We start from the raw sequence: 17,901 nt of genomic DNA, 5'->3' as shown, positions 1-17,901 counted from the left end.
TAGTGCGCACACCCCACATGTGGAGGCTGTAGTCCTTCAAGCAGGCAGCCCAGGTTCAAATCTGGCCTGTGGCTCCTTTCCCACATGTCATTCACTACTATCTCTTTCTCTGATTTCTGACTCTATCCACCATCTTATCTCTACAAAAATAAATAATTTAAGTTCAATTCTTTAATTCAAACTGCAAAAGAGTCTTTAAGTGTGTAAAACAAGTTATGGTTATTTAAAGGAGCATTATGTAACCCTGACATCTAGTGGTTAAAATGGGTACTGCAGTCTAAATTCTAAACATTTTAGAGAGCTGTCTCCCCCTCCCCCCTCCTCTCTAGAGTCGATGCTCACACAGGTCACCATGTGGTGGACACTGAAGCTTCAGTGTTTATCCAGCCCTGCATCGGTCTGTAAACCTTTCTGTGTTCTAACCTCTCTCCATTTTTCAAAATCATCTCCAATATTGATCCTAGTTTGAGCACGTTTCTACTCGTGGAGCTTATTAGAAACATGCAGAGACTTTTTAGGTCGGGTACAATCACTTCTATCTGAACCACTTCTCTTGCCCGCTTCCATCGCTGCAACACCTGTTGGTTTGACCTGATAACTGCTCTCATATCTGACAAACCAAGGGGCGTCCAAAACGGCTGTGTGGCGGTGCCTTAAAACAGCTTACCTTCTCTGGTCAAACAAATCCAGATCATTCAGGACCAGAATCTAAAGTTAGAAGGAGGACATACTGGCTGCTGCATTGTTGTCAGAGAAGCCAGCACTTCAACATGTTTCCTTAATGTCTGATCAGATAGTAAGCTCACTTTATAATTTCACTCACTACACATCTCACTGATCACATCAGGTCTTTACCGTCTTCATAAATCAGCGGTCATTACAAAGCAGTCAGACACGATCCGTCCTTCTTGCACATTATTTTAATCGAATCAAACAAAAGACAGAATAAAACTCAGAGTGTACAAAGAGAATAAAACTCCTCTGTGATGAATTAACTTAAATGTTCAGAGTTTGGCGCTTGGGGCAAGTCAGCGGGCAGCATCAGCAGGTCGTCGACCTCCTCCTGCAGCGCTGCAGCTTTCTCATTCAGCAGCATCTGGAACACAGAGAGACGTCATCTGATACACACAGGACATAACAGACCAGAGGTTAATCACCACGTCTTCGCACCGTATGACACAGGACAAACTGTCTGACGCTCACCTTGGCAGACGCTACGATCTGATTGGCTTGTTTCTTGGACAGGTTTTCTATCGACCTGCAGAGAACTGCTGGGTCGGCGTTCGCCAGGTGGGTCAGCGTTTTATAACCGGCGTTGTAAAGCTGCTTCGCTCGAGACTGCAGGGACAAAAACAAGATTCATATTTGTATTGACGTCTCTGAAGTTGATGCATGCTGTTTGACTTGGTCAAAACAGGAGATTTAAAACCAATCAAAACGGTTGTTCTCTCCTGAAGCCCCTCCCCTCCCGTCTGACCTCCATGACTCCGACCACCTCCATCAGAGGGATGAGTTCAGCCCGCACGCAGTAACTCAGCCTCCTCGTCAACTCCATGAGCAGAGCTCTGAACGGCCAGAGCTCCTCCAGCTCCTGAAAACACACACGCACGCACACACACGCGCGCACACACACACACACACACACACACACACACACACACACACACACACACACACACGCACACGCACACGCACACACACGCACGCGCACGCACACACACACACACACACACACACACGCACACACACACACACACGCACGCACACACATCAGTACCACAGGTATAATACATACAGCAGGGAGGAGGAGCAAGAGGACGAGGAGGAGGAGAAGAGGAGGAGGACGAGGAGGAGGAGGAAGAGGAAGAGGAGGACGAGGAGGAGGATCTCAGGTGTGTCACCTCGGTGAAGTGCAGCACGCAGGAGCAGAAGGCTGACGAGGAGCTGAGCAGTGTCTGGATGAATCCTCGGCTCAGCTGGAAGCGCTCAGAGACGCTCCAGAGATTCGTCTCCTTCAGGAGAGAGAGGAGGACGAGAGCGAGGTACATCCTGCTCACCACCTCCATGTTCACAGTCTGAGAGGACCAGACGATGACATCATCAACATCAACAACAAACACACAACGGCAACAACAACATGGGACAGTGGGTTACTTAAATACTCGACAGTTTAAAGAGGAATTCTTTTTGCTTTTAATGCTGCACTCTCTCTAATGACGCCGCGTTTGTGAGAATATTTAACAGAGAGTTTTAATGATGTTTAAGATATTTTCTGACCTTCTTCACCGTCTGTCCTGCAGCTTTTCTGGCCACAAAACTCTCGGGCACTCCGACGGCTGCAGACATTTTCTGCTCTGAAGCCGACAGCCGAGTGAACTGCAGCACAAAACAACACGGACACGTTAACATCCCCGCTGTGAGCGTTTTATTTTACAACATCGAACAGAGTCTGTACCTGTCGGAAGTAGGTCATCCAGTCGGGTTTGCACTGAGAGATCAGGTCGTACGGAGTCACCAGGTAGACCAGGTGCAGGTAACTGTTGAGCAGCAGACCCTCCAGACCTTTAGAGAGGTCTTTGTAGAGGACGTCACTGTAGGTCAGATCTACAGAGCCTGAACACACACACACACACACACACACCACAATGTGAGCACGCACAGAGCAATCTAAAACTCTTTGGCTTTAATGCTCCTGAGAGGAACTCTGTTTCTGTCCTCTTTGGCGCCCCCCTGTGGACAAAGTGAGACCTATAATCTCTCTGTTGATTTTTGTTCTGCACATGTTCAGTGTTTGATGATTAACAAATCCCACTCTGCCTTCTTTAAATAGTCAAATGTCTCACTTATGAACAATCCAATATTAGATGCCCAGAGCTTCTTTTACTGTTGCCATGGTTTCGGAGTGGTGTGATGTTTTACTAGAATCTTATCAAAGTTTCGTTTTACCTTTATACGTAGCCTTTCCCAGCCTGGTGACCTGCAGAGTCTGAGCGTCTGCAGACACACTGATGAGATTTTTCTCCTTCAGGAGGTCCACACACGTCTGCACCTCCTCCCACAGACTCCTCCTCACACACAGCTGCTCCTGCTGCACGAACAGCAGCGTGCCACACAGGAACTCCCTCACCTGCTCACACGACGACGTGATCTGCAACACACACACACACACGGCACTTATTAATCCCCGGTCTTAAACACAGCTTGATGTGATGTGCTCAGGTTCAAGGTTTACATTTAATCCAATCAGAGACAGGATGAGGCTGAGGAGGCCTTTCCCATCGTCCAGCATCAGTTTACTGAAACAGTTCTCCATCGGAGCGCACACCAGAGTTTGAGCCTGGAGAGAAAAAACACAAAAACACGGCTCAAAACAGAAAGATTTATAAACACAAAGAGACAAATGCCCACAGATCAAATATTCTATTTCTAAATCATCTCCTCTAAAGCTGAAAAACATTCATTTATTAGTCAATTGACACTCTGTCAAGCCCCGCCCCCACCAGGAAGTGATCCTTTGTTTAGCCCCACCCTCACCACAAAGTAATCAGTAGTGTATGTGTGTCTCTGTCTGTGTGTGTGTGTGTGTGTGTGTGTGTGTGTCTCTGTCTGTGTGTGTGTGTGTGTGTGTCTGTGTGTATGTGTGTGTGTGTGTGTGTCTGTGTGTATGTGTGTGTGCATGTGTGTGTGTGTATGTGCATGTGTGTGTGTGTGTGTGTGTGTGTGTGTGTGTGTCTGTGTGTATGTGTGTGTGTGTGTGTGTGTGTGTGCAGTCACCATGTTTCTGTCTTTCTCCTGCAGGATGAGGATGCTCTCTCCCACTGTGTCGATCCCCGCTCGACCCGCCCGGCCCACCATCTGTTTGTACTGACTCCTCTTCAGGAAGTCTGCGGCCACGTACGGAGAGCGCAGGATCACCCTGATCAGAGGACAGCAGGGTCACACAGTCTGCACACTTCATGTGTTCAAATGAATCTCAAATTACAGCAAGTATGTGTGCGTTACCTGCGTGCAGGTAGGTTGATCCCTGCAGCCAGGGTGGAGGTGCAGGTGAGCAGACAGAGCACCCCGTTGGAGTACGCCTCCTCCACCAGCTTCCTCTCCTCCGAGGTCAGCCCGCTGTGGTGATACGCCAAACCGTACGGCACCGTCCTCCTGAGCACCGGACACAGGGAGCCATTCCCGCTGTCCCTCAGCTCCCGGAGGAGGAGCGACTTCTCCTCCTGACGCCGCTGCAGGAACTCCCTGTGGAGAGTCAAAGACACTGAGGCGTCACACAGAGAGCTGCAGACGGCAGAGCGGAGACGAACGCCGCAGGAGGAACTCACTCTCTGAGGTACGTGCAGATCATCCCCGCCACGTTCTCACAGTTCTTCTTGGTGGGACAGAAAACCAGACAGGAATGAGCCGGAATGACTTCAGTCACCAGAGCGATGATGTGATCCGGGTCCATTTTCTGCATCGCACTCGAGTACTGAGGGAGGTCAGAGGTCAGACATCAGGCCATGTTTAAAATCTGCAGCACACACTTGTATTATTTTTTACAATAATTTAAACTAAACTCCAATCATCATGTTGTGAAAGAAACCTTCACTCAAACCTCTCCTGATCTAAATTGATCTAATTACCTAACCGCTACTAACTGTTCAATATTACTTGTGCAATAACTTTGTAATTCACTGCTTTATAATTGTTTATTTATTTACTCAGTCACTGCACTTTAACTTTCACTGTCTATATATTTATTTATTCATTCATTGCACTAAAACTGTTTATTTACTCATCCAGTCACTGCACAATAACAACTGTATATACTCTTTCACTGCACTATAACTTCACTTATTTGCACTATATCTCTCTATATATATTTGTTAACCTAATCAGTCACTGCACAATAACAACTGTATATATTCTTTCAGTCACCACAACTTTCTATTTATTTATTATTATTCATTCACTGAACAGCAATTTCTCTGGCCACTTTTCACAAACATGTCTTTCATATAACCACAAACATATTTTTATTTTTATATAGGTGAACTGTTTTTGTAAATGCTGCTTTATAGGATTGCTGCTCACAGAGTTTCGTTGTGTCCTTGTATACAATGATAATAAAGATTCTATCTATCTATCTAAATTAGAGGACTGATGTCCCAGCAGGACCTGGAAAACGTGTCCATGCTTTAATCTCTAGTCGACTTGATGACTGTGACAAGAGTCTCTACAGGTCTGCCTCAAACATCAGTCAGACACCTGCAGCTGATCAGGATCAACGTTTCACTCCCTCTGAACCTGCCGAGCAAGAGCAGTGTGCAGGAGGACTTACTTTAAAGTTTAGAGGACGTGAGAATCTGAAACAGTTCTCCTCCTTTGGGTCCACCTCATAGATGGTATCATTCAGTTTGACGTACTCCTTCAGCTGCACCTGAACAGACAGCAGACATGGCGCTGCTCAGTCACAATGGTTTAAGGGTATGGTAGGTATACAGTGTGGATGATGGATGGATTACTAACAGAGGATTAAACAGTTTGAAATCACTTACAGGCCTGAAGTCGTTGGTGTAGTTTTCAGCCCTCAGAAACGTCTGCAGGTCGTTGATGTTTCCCAGAGTGGCGCTCATTCCAATGATCTGAGTCGATTCTGGAAAACAACAGAGGAGCAGTTAAAATGTTTTACAAGTCAACTCAGTTTGATTTTAAAGGTCACATATTCTGTAAGATCCTCTTCTCCATGTTCCTCTAACTCTAATATGTGTCTCTAGTTTGTCTACAAACCCCCCAATGATGAGAAAACTCCATCTTCTCCGTCTTTTGCCTGCTCCACTTTTCAGAAAATGTGTGCTCAAACAGGCCGTTTGGAGATTTTCCCTTCATGACATCACAAAGGGCAGTAACCCCTCCCCCAGGTGGGTGACACTCCCACAGCTAGGTGTTTGTTCTGCCCTCTGAGTCTGCCTTCTCACCGTAAACAATAGGACATGAGAAAGCCTGAGTACACCCAAGCCCTTCCAGAGAGGGGGCGTGGTCAGACACAGCTCATTTACATATTTAAAGGTACAGACACAGAAACAGCCTGTTTACCTGCTGCAGACATTTCTTCCTGTTTACCTGCTGCAGACATTACTTCCTGTTTACCTGTTGCAGACATTACTTCCTGTTTACCTGTTGCAGATTGAGTAACAGAATGACGACACTTACTGCTCATGTAGAGAACTTTGGCGAGCGTCATTTCGATGATAGCTCCTCGGCTGCCATCACCCAACATGTGAAGCTGCGTGTGAGAGACACGTGTTAACATGAAGTCTCCGACTAGCTTTACTGTCTCAGCTCAGATATCAAGGGGGGCGTACTCGTACCTCATCGACCACGACCAGCCCGAGGTTCCCGATCCTGCTGCTTTCTATCAGAGAGTTGACGAGGCTGTGTGCTTTCTCGATCGTAGCGACGTAAAGGGACGTTTTGTTTCTTCTCTTCGTCGGAGGAAACCTTCCCTTACTGCCCGCGTACTCCTCCACCATGAAGTCCAGCTCCAGGCCGAAGCTCGCCAACCCACGTACCTGCAAAATAATCGAGAGTTTGAAGCGCTTTTTACCAGCAGAAATGGCTGACCCTCTCTGACTAACATGAGTGATGTAACACCATGACCCTGCAGCCTGTTCTTACGTTTTAAAAAGCTAATAATACAAAATGTGCCTTCAGTCTGTGCACAGGCCTCTCCTGAAACCCTCCACAGAGACAACTCTTCTGATTGTATTAAATCTTTGGTGGGCGACGTGCGTACCTTCTCCTGCACCAGAGAAATGTACGGTAAGATGAACAGACAGTCCTTCTTCCTGCACAGCAGCTCTCTGAGGATGAGGATCTCTGCAACCAGAGTTTTCCCTCCGCTGGTGGGTAGAGAGTAGATCAGGTTGGTCCTCTGCTGAACACAGTCCAGGTTCAGACACGTCGTCTGCCAGTCTGAGGAGAGAAAATCACATTTAACAAGTCATGAAAGAACATTTAACAAGTATCCTCTCGTTTGTAAGTAAGTCTGTAAAAAAAACTAAATACAGGCCGAAAGCCGCTCTGTAGATTTATCTATGGCCTAAAGATAAAGCAGTGACATTTATTACAACATTACATTTCCTGCAAGAAAGAGAATATGTCAAATGATTCCATCAAATATTCTGGGTTCAACTAAACAAACGTCAGAGCTGGAGGTGTGGACCATGTTTCTTTTAGTTCTGGAGAATCTTCAGACAAAACAAGACATTTAGGGTCGTCACATGTGACCTCATGTTCTTTCTTTAAACAGATTCTGAACATGAATACAGAATCTGTCAGGGAGGAGATTTCAGCTTTCATCGAAAGCATTTCTGTTTGTAGTCCCATCTATAGGGGCGGAACCAGGGGTGGCGGGAACTATGATTGGCTGTTTGCCGCTCAGAGGCGAGACTTTTTGATCAAATCAACTATTTAGGCCGCTGGTCGCCTCCTTTGCATTTCTTTTCTATATTTTTGTTTCTTTCTGCATGTGACCTCTGACCTTTGAGTCGTCTGCCTCGTTCTGCCTCCACTTAACCCCCCCGACCTACAGATAGAAAAGGGCACAAGCCCTGAGCTGTCCCACCAGGCTCCTGATCCTTTAGCCCTTAGCCTTTGCATTCCAATGTCGCCCATTTCATTTGGCTCGCATTTTAAATAGTCACTTTAGACGCAGGGCGTTGTTTTTGTTGGGTCACAAATGTGTCTGCCTTTTAAAAATCAGTTTTCTTTCTTTATTCTGTCTCATGTTTTGTAGTGTCTGAGGTCCAAACTGAACTTGTCATGTGATTGGTTGAAATATATCAGACCTTTGGGTCATGAGTCAGTGCTGAGGCTCGACCAGCTGAGAATCTCTGATCTAAATGTTTCCACAGAGTGGACATAGAAAGGGTTAATAAATGCTTTTCATTGGTGTGAATGTGTGCGTTCATAACTCCTCTGGTCATCCTGCAGAAGTCTGCGGCCCGGTCCCCCCCCCCCCCCAGTCTAAACAGTCTGACTACGCCCCTGCTCATGAGCTCTGGACTAAAGGTTTTTGATGCATGTAGGGAAACAAGTCGAGACACAAGAGGGGGGCGGACTCATCAGCCAGAACGCCACCCGTACCGTCTGATAATAATTGAACTTATCTTGAATCTGAATGTGAGTCAGGTTCACTATCTGGTGCTGAGTGTGGACGGACTCTCCAGAAATCAAAGAAAACAAAGTTTGTGATCATAGACATTAAGAATCCTAAAATACCAAACGCCTATAAAAAAAAATTACGACTTTAAAAAAGAGAGACGCCAATGATTGGGTGAATATCTAAAAGTTGGTGATAAATCAGTTGGAGAGAAAATGGGGCGTCACCGTATAGCGTCTTGATTCCTCTCAGTTTGAACATCAGGTCTTTTACTTTGGTGGGGAGTCCAAAGAACGGGCCGAGGTCAGTGGTCTCTGCAGAAACCGTCTCCATGGCCTGCATGGCGACGCTGATCTCCTCGGAGACCACGGCCTCCTTCAACCCCACGGTGCGAGAAACGCTGGAGGGAGCAGCGGCGTTACACAGCATCGTCTTCTTCAGCTGGTCGGCCACGCTCCTCCTCGACTTCCCCCTCGGTTTGTCCTCCGTGATCCTGTCAGAGTTTTTAAAAGGCGTGGAGGTTTTCCCTCCGTCCTGCGGTCTGCTCCTCTTCACGCTCTCTTTGACCTGCTCCTGAAACTGAAGCAGGCTGGCGGGCAAATCCTCGAAGGGTTCGTCTGCGAGGTCGTCCAGGATCGAGTCCGTGAGAACGTCGTCCGTGCAGGATTTGTTCTGTTTGACGTCCTTCGTCGGCCGCAGCCCGGTGAAGTCCGTGTGACCTGAAGGCTGGACGTCGCGCTGCCTCTCCTTCTGCTCCGCATCGTCCAGCTTGGCGAGCAGAGAGCTGTCCTCCAGGATGCTGTCATAGTCCCCAAACAGGTCCTCACTGTCGCTGCAGAACTGACCACAAACACACAAACTGTTAGCTCAACCAAACCCTCCACAACCCAGTAGGTGGTGTTAGGTGTTATTAAGACCGTGTGTGCAGGAGTTTCCCCGCTGTTCCTCTTGTACACACCTGTCTTATGGAATAGTTTCAGTTTTTTTAAGTTCTGGTACTTATCGACACAATCGATCATGTGCTGCCCCGCCCCCATTGAGAGGGTGCAGACTAGAAAATGCACTTTCTCTAAGCTGGTGCTAAGGCCTTATTGCACTACTTCAGTCACTACTACACTAAATGCATTATCACTTTCTTTATTATTATAATCCTGTTCTTTACTCTGCTCTCTCAGGTCGGTGTTTGTCTTGTTGTCATGTGCCCTGTTTCTAGCAGTCTAAGCGTCCTGTCTCCGTCTCTGTCCTGCATCTTGTTCTCTTTTTCTTTCTGTATTCATCTCTGTTGTTCTTTTTAAGTCGGCCTGATTTGAGGAGAACAGCATTCCTCTCCCATGTACGCTGAGAGTATCTTATGGAAGTGGCTGGAACATCTTAAACCCTTAGTTGTGCATCATTCAGCCTGATCCTGCCAGCTTTAGAAAACGTCCCCTGATGACTCACCTCAGCAGCCTGTTCGTCAGCCATGATGCCGCTGAGCCTGCAGGCTGGGGGACATTGCTGAGGACAGGGACCCCCTCCTCTCTTCCTGACAGGTGTCAGGTGAGTCTTCAGGCTGTCCCTCGACCTCTTCCTGGAGGAAACTCTCTTCACCTTCAGCCCTAACCTGCCAGCATTCATCACTGTGCAGATTGAGCCCTCAGCTCCATGAGGGTCACAGTCTGTATTAAAGTAAACACAGACAACAGAGAGGGTCAGCTAAGCGACAACACATCCTGAAACTGAGACACTGACGACCAACAAACTGTTTAGAGGAGCTACAGACAGTTTACACTTCACAGCTGTTATGTTACAATACAATATTTAAGTAGTAAAACACGAGAAAGCTTTACAAACGTCATCCATCTCTCTATGTTACCTAGCTTCCTCCTAGCAGTTTGACGCCTTTACTGGTTCCCTCGGCGACTTAAATAAACTCGTTTAAAAAATTGTTTTATAATTAACGGCCGTGATAAAGCTCACGATGAGTCAGCAAGAAAAGTTCAACAGAAACTGCTTTACTAGTTAAATTTAACTTTGGTCAATGTGGAGACTGAACTGCTCGACGAGCATCAGATTTGAAATCGTCGACGTCACATATGGAATCAAGAGGAAGTCCCGCCCCCACTTCCGCCTTCGGTGAACCGGTTACCTAGTGCTGCATTCAAGTGGTGTCGGACACATCGGAAAAACGAGGTTCCGAGTTGTAAAATAAACTTTTTATTTTTAATTAAACATTTCTTAAACATTTCTTGCAAATGTACAAATGTAAAAAACAAATACAAAATATGGTTACATTCTGTACAGAATTGCCAATGGAAACAGCTGCCATGTCAATAATTAACAGTACATCATTTTAACATATAGACATGAATTGACAATGTCTTAAAGGCTTTATATGCGATTTTTTGATCCAGCAGATGTCGCCCTTGAGCACCAGCATGAAACCAAAACAACTCGCGGTGCATTGTGGGTTAGCATGCTAATGCTAGCGATTATTATGCTCGTATCTTCACACTGCATGTAAATTTACCTGAAATAAGCGTGATCTAGAAACGCAGTTAAGCAGTGAGTACAGTATGTTATTCTTCTTTTCTCTAGTCCCTCAATTAAACAACTTTTATACTCGAGGGGAGGAGTCAGCCGCCGGGCCGACGATGTAAACAAAGTGAAGATAGGACTCTGAAAACACTGAAAACATCACAGACAGCGGGACTCAGGTGTTATACTCACTGTAGACAGTCATGACTCACCGAGTTATTTTCAGAGGATATACTTGATTTATATTATATTTAAGTGTGAAAAATCACATATAAAGCCTTTAAAGTGCAGTTAATGAGGTCTGGACTGAATATAATAAATAAATAAATAAAAATAAGATAAACAATGAATCAAATATACAAGGGCATATCAGTTTTCAGTTTCTATTTCATTGGGAAAGTTTCTTCAAAATATCATAAACTGTTTGTGCTATTTTTACTTTTACAAATTTTAAGGACTTGAGGTACAATTTAACTTCATTCAATAAACAGACAAAATTGGGGGATGACTTTAAAAATCTATTTGTTGTGTATAAAGAATTTTGCTAGACACAGAATTACATTAATGCAGAGTTCATCATTTGTGCTGTTCAAGATTATACCAAACGTAACATCATCTCTGGAGATAGGTGGAAGTGATGAAACGTCCTTTGCAATCCATTTGTGGATTTCAACCCAAAACGCATGAGTCACACTACATGAGAAAAATACATGGTCCGTGGTTTTTCATTTTTGCAAAATGACCAAATGTTGTCATCGATATTGAAACACAGTCTAAGAAGTTCTTTAGAGGGATGAATGTTGTTCATAATTTTGAAATGTGTTTCTTTGGTTTTAGGGGGTATAGGGAGTTTGAGATACAAAGATCTTAGTTTCCCAAAGGAATCTTCATCAAATTTATGTAAAATGTCATTTTTGTTTTGTTTTCCTGGGAATGACTTTTCAGTGAAAGATTTTCTTATAGAAGAATTATGACATATTTTTTTTTATCCCAGATTAAATTGCCTTGGATTGAAAGTGGAGCCAGTTGCGGTTGGATAGTCTGATGTGCCATTATATTTTTTGTCAGAAAGACAAATTCTTGAGGAAGTGCTTGTTGTAGTTTATCAAAATCTGCTTTCAATGGGTTGAAGTTGTGTTTAGTGCAGAATTGTTCATAATCAAATAAATTACCATTGTCATCCATCAAGTCAACCACGGACAAAACACCTCTCCTAAACCAACCTTAAAAAAATAAAGATTTGTTTCTGTACAGTATATCTCTATTATTCCAGAGTACGGTGGAGTGGGGTGAGAAGTTATGGACATATAACATTTTCCAATACAACAATATTTGTTTATGGAACTCTGATAAAGAAATAGAAAGTTTATTAATTTCAAAGTCTGTGACAAGAAGAAGTTTCAGTCCTCCAAGTTTACTAAATAAATGATTTGGAATGCAGTACCAGAAAGAGTTGCTATGTTGGATCCAGGCTTTTATCCAATTTATTTTTAATGTCCCATTAAGACAATCAAAATCAATAACTTTGAGGCCTCCATCCTTTATATCTTTCACCATGTAACTTTTCTTCATATAGTGTGGTTTGTTTCTCCAGATGAAATTCATATTGAACTGGTTAATTGATTTAATCAATTTGTTTGGGATGGCAATAGAATAAATTGGGTAACTACATCTGGATAAGCTTTCCATCTTCGTTAGATAAATTCAACCTAGAATTGATAAATCTCTTTGGAGCCATATATTTAACTTTGCTTTACATTCTTTTAGTTTGTTTTCTACATTCAGCGATTGATTTAGTTTTGGGTCTTTTGTAAGGTGAATTCCTAAGTATTTGATTTCTGACCTGATAGGAATGTTACAAATATCTTGAAGTGGTGTGTCATGTATCGCAAATATTTCACATTTCCGCAAGTTTAGAGTTAACCCAGAGGCATTGGAGAATTGTTTTATTTTTTCAATAGTTAATGAAATTTGGTTTCTGTCTTTTGTTTAAAAATGGTAGTATCATCTGCTAACTGGCTGATGATCATATCTGTAAGATTAAGCAGTGCTCAGGAGGTGATCTGGCACCTCTCCAGCTACCAGACTGCACCAGGACTTGAGCCGGCGACCCTCTGGTTCCCAACCCAGGTCCTTACAGACTGAGCTACTGCCGCCCCCAGAACCTGTACCTAACACATTTAATTTTTTAATGTCATTACAGTTTTTGAGGTGAATTGCTAACATTTCAGTAGCTACTGATTCCTACATTTACCTTACAGCTTGGGAGTATCATTTTCATCATTTTGCACAGGCTGGTCTCGAACTCATTAATTTACGAGATTATTCTCGTAAATTTACGAGAATAATCTTGAAATTTATTTATTTATTTTTTTTAACATGGCCCTAATCCTCCGTCGTATAAAATAAACAGGACTATTAGAATTTTTTTTTTAATTATATTTTCATTTTATTTTACATTTCATATTCAATAACATATTCAATATACGCGGCCGCATTCCTTCCATGGGCACTCAAGCACCGTAAATCCTTGATTTGGGCTTGATTGTCTGGGATACTTTGATTCTCTCTGCAGCTCTTCTTTACTCTGGAGTGTGTCAGATTATTTTTATTTTAGATGTTCTAAATGTGGGCGGGATCATGTGATCAGCAGGTTACAACAGGTGTGCTCAGAGTCGAGAGAAACATGCGGAAATTTCACTTCCTGCTCTTTCAGCCTTGGTTTGGAATTTGGATGTCATTTGCACGGTGTGCTCACCTGTGTGAGGCTTCAGACAGGTAAGACGATCAGCTCTTCTTTTACATTGTTTACATTTAAAGCTCCTCCCATACCTGTACGACTCAGGTGTCTCACCTCACTGAAGCTATTTTTAATTTATAGTCATGAATGTGAAGCAGACATTCATGTTATTAAACTCCGCCTGTCCACGATAACGAGTCCATATTGTTTTTTTGCACAAAGTTCAGTAGTGCATGAAATTTACATGTGTTAGTGTTTCCATACAAGTGTGAGGCAAAATGGCTCAGTGGCACCCCCTTGAAATTTTCAAAAATGCCTCATATAATAGGTTTTTTGCATGACAATTGTTTTACATGATAACCGTGCCAAGACCGACAAAAAAGTCCATTAACGTTGTGGTAAAATGTCTTTAGGGAGTCCACTAATGATTTTTGAATTTCAAAATAAAGCATAAATTTACACCCTTTACAGGGTACCTATTTGAATACACTTGGCCGAGGGTGTTCATCTGATAAATTCAAGTTTGGTATCAGCTGATAGTAGATAAGTTGAAGATTCAAAGTAGTGTGAATCACGAGGTTTCACTGTAAGGTGTAGCCATGGCGTGATTTCAAAGTTCTCTGTTGTTTTTGGCATCGCGCCAAAAAAGGAAATGCTAATAACTCTACTATGCAGTCTGCAATCATCACCAATAAATTCATGTATGACACAGAGCCCGCCCTGAACACATCCATCATTTCAATGTTTTGATTAGTCACAGCGCCACCTGTTGACAACAGGAAGTTAATACCTCTGAGCACTTTTTCATTTGCACTAGCCATTGCTACACGGTTGCTCATATCTCCCTCAAAATCGCTGTTGACCATCCTAAGACCTTGGCCATCCTACCTGTTCAAGCTCAAAGGCGTGCGTCAAAAGCTGTTACCATAGGGACGCGTCGTTCGCCATCAAAAAGGAAGTAGTTATTTGAGGGGCTTACCTTGGTCGTATACACACAAAACTTCATGCACATTATCCCAGTGGGAAAGTAACCTACATTCATGACAATGAATTTGTTTTATGCACATTAAAAATGTGACCACCTACATAAAATCTTCTTGCACCCACAGAAAAAACCCCAATTTCATTAGATTTTTCAAAATAATGCCTGTTTAAACGAAAAAAATAAGAAGTTTATTTCAATCAGCTTCTCGGAGGGGCTTGATCTGATCGTGCAATATTTTGGTCAGCTTATTGTACACATCAACAACATCCATAGTTGTGCGCAGCATGACTGTACGTCAAGGGGCGTGGCCACAGCTTGGGGTCAAACTAGGACAACTGTCACATGTATAATACATACACATAACACATTCACATAATCCTGAACAGCCTGTGTGACCATGGCGAATGATTGCTCGCCATTAAACAGTAAGTGGCTGTAACTCTCATATACTTTGTCTGATCTGCTTCAAATTTCACAGGTATAATCAGGGTTGGCCACTGAACACACTGACATAACAATATTCAACTGTAACCATAGCGCCCCCTACTGCAAGGAGTAAGTACTACCTCCCATATCAAATTAATGAACGTAAATAACGATGAATGTAAAATGTGTTTCTGACTGACAGACTCCCTCTGCGTCAGATTGTCATTCTAATCATAATAAATGAAAACAGTCTGAGTGATCATGAAAAGAAAACGATTCTGAAGGAATCATTTATGATCATTTGATTTGAACTCGTTATTGAACTCCGCTGGTGTTGAGAAGTTTCATTGAAGTCCGATCCGCTGCAGCGTCCAATCAATGAGTGATATTTGATAAGGGGGCGTGTCTGTCAGTAAAAACACTTCTATAAAGTCAGCTCTCAAGTATCCTCGCTCCTCAGATCTCCCTCTTCTCTCCTCCTTATAGGCCTATATATAAATGTATTCATTGTGGGATAAATAATGGTTTATCTTATCTTATATAAATATAACGGGATTAACATGCTCTCTGTCTCTCTTTTTTTGTTTATAGACTTGCAAATGAGTTCTGAATTAGCTGTAGTTTCCAAAGATTTTTTTTTAGTAGACTGTAAATAGAGCGTGGTTTCACCTTCCTGTTTTTTTTTTTTTTTTTACCGTCTCTACCTTTTTTCTGTTTTATGTCATTTGTTTACATTTCCATTGTTACGGGCGTCGCCGGGAAGTCATATGTTTCATGTCACAATGCTATGAACTCTGGGTAATTCCCTCACGTTAAGTCTGCAGATATGCCCACTTACGGACAGGGTGCATAAAGGGCTCGTAAAGTCAGCGAGAGATCCCTCAAACACTTGACGATTTGACAGTGGGACAGCACTAAGCCCTCACAGATTTATCGGGAACGCGCACCAAAGCTCCTGCAGACGTAGTATGAAGAACATACCACGTTGGACAGTAGCAGTGTGCAGTTTCAGAAACATCCAGGTGTCTCTAACAGCTGCCTGAGAGTCATGTGATCACCTGAGTGTTTGTGTCTCCACAGAGAGAGGAGGAGCCTGATCCAATCAAAACCAGAGTCCAACTCAGCATCCAACTGTGAGAGGAAACTTCAGGAACATGGAGCCAACAGCAGGAATGAGACGGACACGGAGTATAGCTCTTCCTCCTTCTCTGTCTGACTTCATTGATACACTCACTGCTCATGCAACATCGTACATTAAAGCGTTTAACAACAAAGAAAACAGGATGAGACAGATTGTAGAAGAGTTAAATGTAATCATTGCTGAAGTTAAAAGGATGCAGAAAGTCACAAATACAGCTAGAATGACAGGAGTTGTTTTTACAGGAGCCATGTTGCTTGCAGTTCCATTCACCGGGGGGACGAGCTTATTAGCAGCAGGAGCAGTAGCAGCAGGAGGTGCTGTTGTTGCTACAAATGTGTCAAAAATCAGGAAAGAGAATGGAAGTGCAGAAAAAGCTGAAACGTTGGGAAAAGAATTCATGGACATTGTTGAGCCACTGAAGGAACAACTGCAGAAAATGCAAACTTTGTTCCAAGAGTTGGAGGAAAGATCAGCCGCAGTTCAGACTGAGACAAGCAAGTTTAAGAGGATTCTTGAAGAAATGTCTGAACTGAGAAAACTGAATGCAACCACTTTGTCTGTAGTTGCAGTTCTGGGCGAGGTGATTGGTAATCTGCTGAAGCTCATTGTGATGATCTTCAGAGTTACTGCGACACCTAAAGAAGATAAAAAACTGACAGACTCCATCATCCAATCAGCTGAACAGAGTCAGAGGGTCACTGATGCTTTTCAAAGGATGAGTCAGGAACTGGAAAAACAGATCAATAAAGAGAAGATGAAGCAAGATGAGAAGAGTTCAAATTCAGATTAAAAGTTAAATCAAACAAATGATGTCACAGCGTCTCCGTTGTGTAAACTGACAATAAGCAGCTCCTCTGAAAACAAACTTTTCGCACATGCTCAGTACGCCTACAGACAAGAGCCATGAGCAGGTGGACTACAACAACAATGGCCGACTCCTGATTTCTGTTGGTGGAAACGTTGACTGTCATGACTGCCAGTCGGTGTTTCCTCTAAACGTTCTCTGTAGTTCAGGGTCACTCAGAGTAACGACCCCACGTCATCGTCAGTCCACACAAACCTTTGTGTGTTAGTCGTGTTTTTTTACACCTCAGCGCTCTGCGTCTGATGAATGAACTCTAACTTTCTCTTCATGTTTGTTCTCTTCGCCTGGTTCTTTGTCCGATAAACACCGCTCACAGTGACTGTGATGTCATACAGCGGTCAGCATCACATCTCTGACTGTTAACACGTCACTGTAGGGCGATATGTATATATGTATAGATACAGTAAATGATCAAAGACAGAAACAGGGTAAGAAGAAGCTCGGTGGATGGAAACTCTTAACACACAACACCGTAGATCTACATTTGGACCGTCAGCGTTCTCCATCAGAGGGCGTAAACACCTGGACCCACTTTAAGATCTGTAATCTGTCATTTAAGCTGGTTTATAGCGTTTATATTGTCTTATTGTTGAACATGTATTTTAAAGTGTGATGGGCTTCTATGTGACTCTGATTGTTTCCCTAAAGACTCAACGAGGACACGAGGCGGAGATTAGCTCCAGACTCTTTATGCATCAGTGTCATGCTCTGGATTGAAAATATGTTAAACTGTAATGTTAAATTCAAATGTAACAATTCAAATTTATAACCTGAAAATAAAACCTTGGATTTTTACACATCAAACTGAATTTACAGTTTTAATCGACTTTTTTTCTTTGAAAACAGAAAAACTACAAACGACATGTGACGTCACAAGGAGCGTAAAATTTCAAGAGAAGCATTTTTCTCTTTGTTGTAAGACTTAAGCAGACCACAAACAAAGGACTGGATGGGTTTATTTCTATCTTGTCATTAAATCTTTGGAATGTGTAACATTTAGTTGTCTCCGGTCCTCTCAAACGAAACATTCACATTAATATTTTAATTTAAAAAAATAAAAAAAAGTATTTTGGTAAAAAAT

At 43.0% G+C, this 17,901-nt stretch overlaps 1 protein-coding gene and 1 long non-coding RNA gene across 3 annotated transcripts; one reads left to right on the top strand and one right to left on the bottom strand.

The window, feature by feature from the left end:
• Positions 1–902: 902 nt before the first annotated feature.
• helq (helicase, POLQ like) lies at positions 903–10,214 on the bottom strand. Of its 2 annotated transcripts, none has more exons than XM_061061503.1 (19): positions 10,002–10,214; positions 9,587–9,804; positions 8,374–8,986; positions 6,779–6,957; positions 6,354–6,554; positions 6,196–6,268; positions 5,541–5,638; positions 5,324–5,422; positions 4,326–4,471; positions 4,003–4,242; positions 3,775–3,916; positions 3,233–3,337; positions 2,947–3,148; positions 2,456–2,613; positions 2,278–2,376; positions 1,902–2,075; positions 1,478–1,591; positions 1,204–1,338; positions 903–1,118 (listed from the first exon to the last, which is right to left on the bottom strand). In XM_061061503.1, the coding sequence occupies exons 2-19, from the start codon at positions 9,761–9,763 to the stop codon at positions 1,083–1,085; spliced, it is 2,991 nt and encodes a 996-aa protein (XP_060917486.1). In that variant the 5' UTR covers positions 9,764–9,804; positions 10,002–10,214; the 3' UTR covers positions 903–1,082. The 2 variants fall into 2 exon arrangements, with proteins under 2 accessions (XP_060917486.1, XP_060917485.1); XM_061061502.1 differs by having other exon boundaries at positions 903–1,096.
• Positions 10,215–13,379: 3,165 nt separating this feature from the next.
• Positions 13,380–17,629, top strand: LOC132992407 (uncharacterized). Its single transcript, XR_009676325.1, has 3 exons — positions 13,380–13,441; positions 14,867–14,943; positions 15,895–17,629. It is a non-coding gene; the product is annotated as an uncharacterized LOC132992407 (long non-coding RNA).
• Positions 17,630–17,901: the final 272 nt, after the last annotated feature.

Source organism: Labrus mixtus, chromosome 17 (assembly GCF_963584025.1).
Source record: "Labrus mixtus chromosome 17, fLabMix1.1, whole genome shotgun sequence".
NCBI lineage: Eukaryota > Metazoa > Chordata > Actinopteri > Labriformes > Labridae > Labrus > Labrus mixtus.
This window is presented reverse-complemented; position numbering and strand designations above follow the sequence as displayed.

Bases quoted from the DNA above. Each gene is read 5' to 3' on its own strand.
- helq (XM_061061502.1), bottom strand. From the start codon at position 9,763: ATGAATGCTGGCAGGTTAGGGCTGAAGGTGAAGAGAGTTTCCTCCAGG. The intron at 6,958-8,373 runs GTGACGCCCCAT...TTCTCTCCTCAG, and splicing joins AGGAATCAAGACGCTATACG to ACTGGCAGACGACGTGTCTG. The intron at 4,472-5,323 runs GTAAGTCCTCCT...GACCTCCCTCAG, and splicing joins CACGTCCTCTAAACTTTAAA to TACTCGAGTGCGATGCAGAA.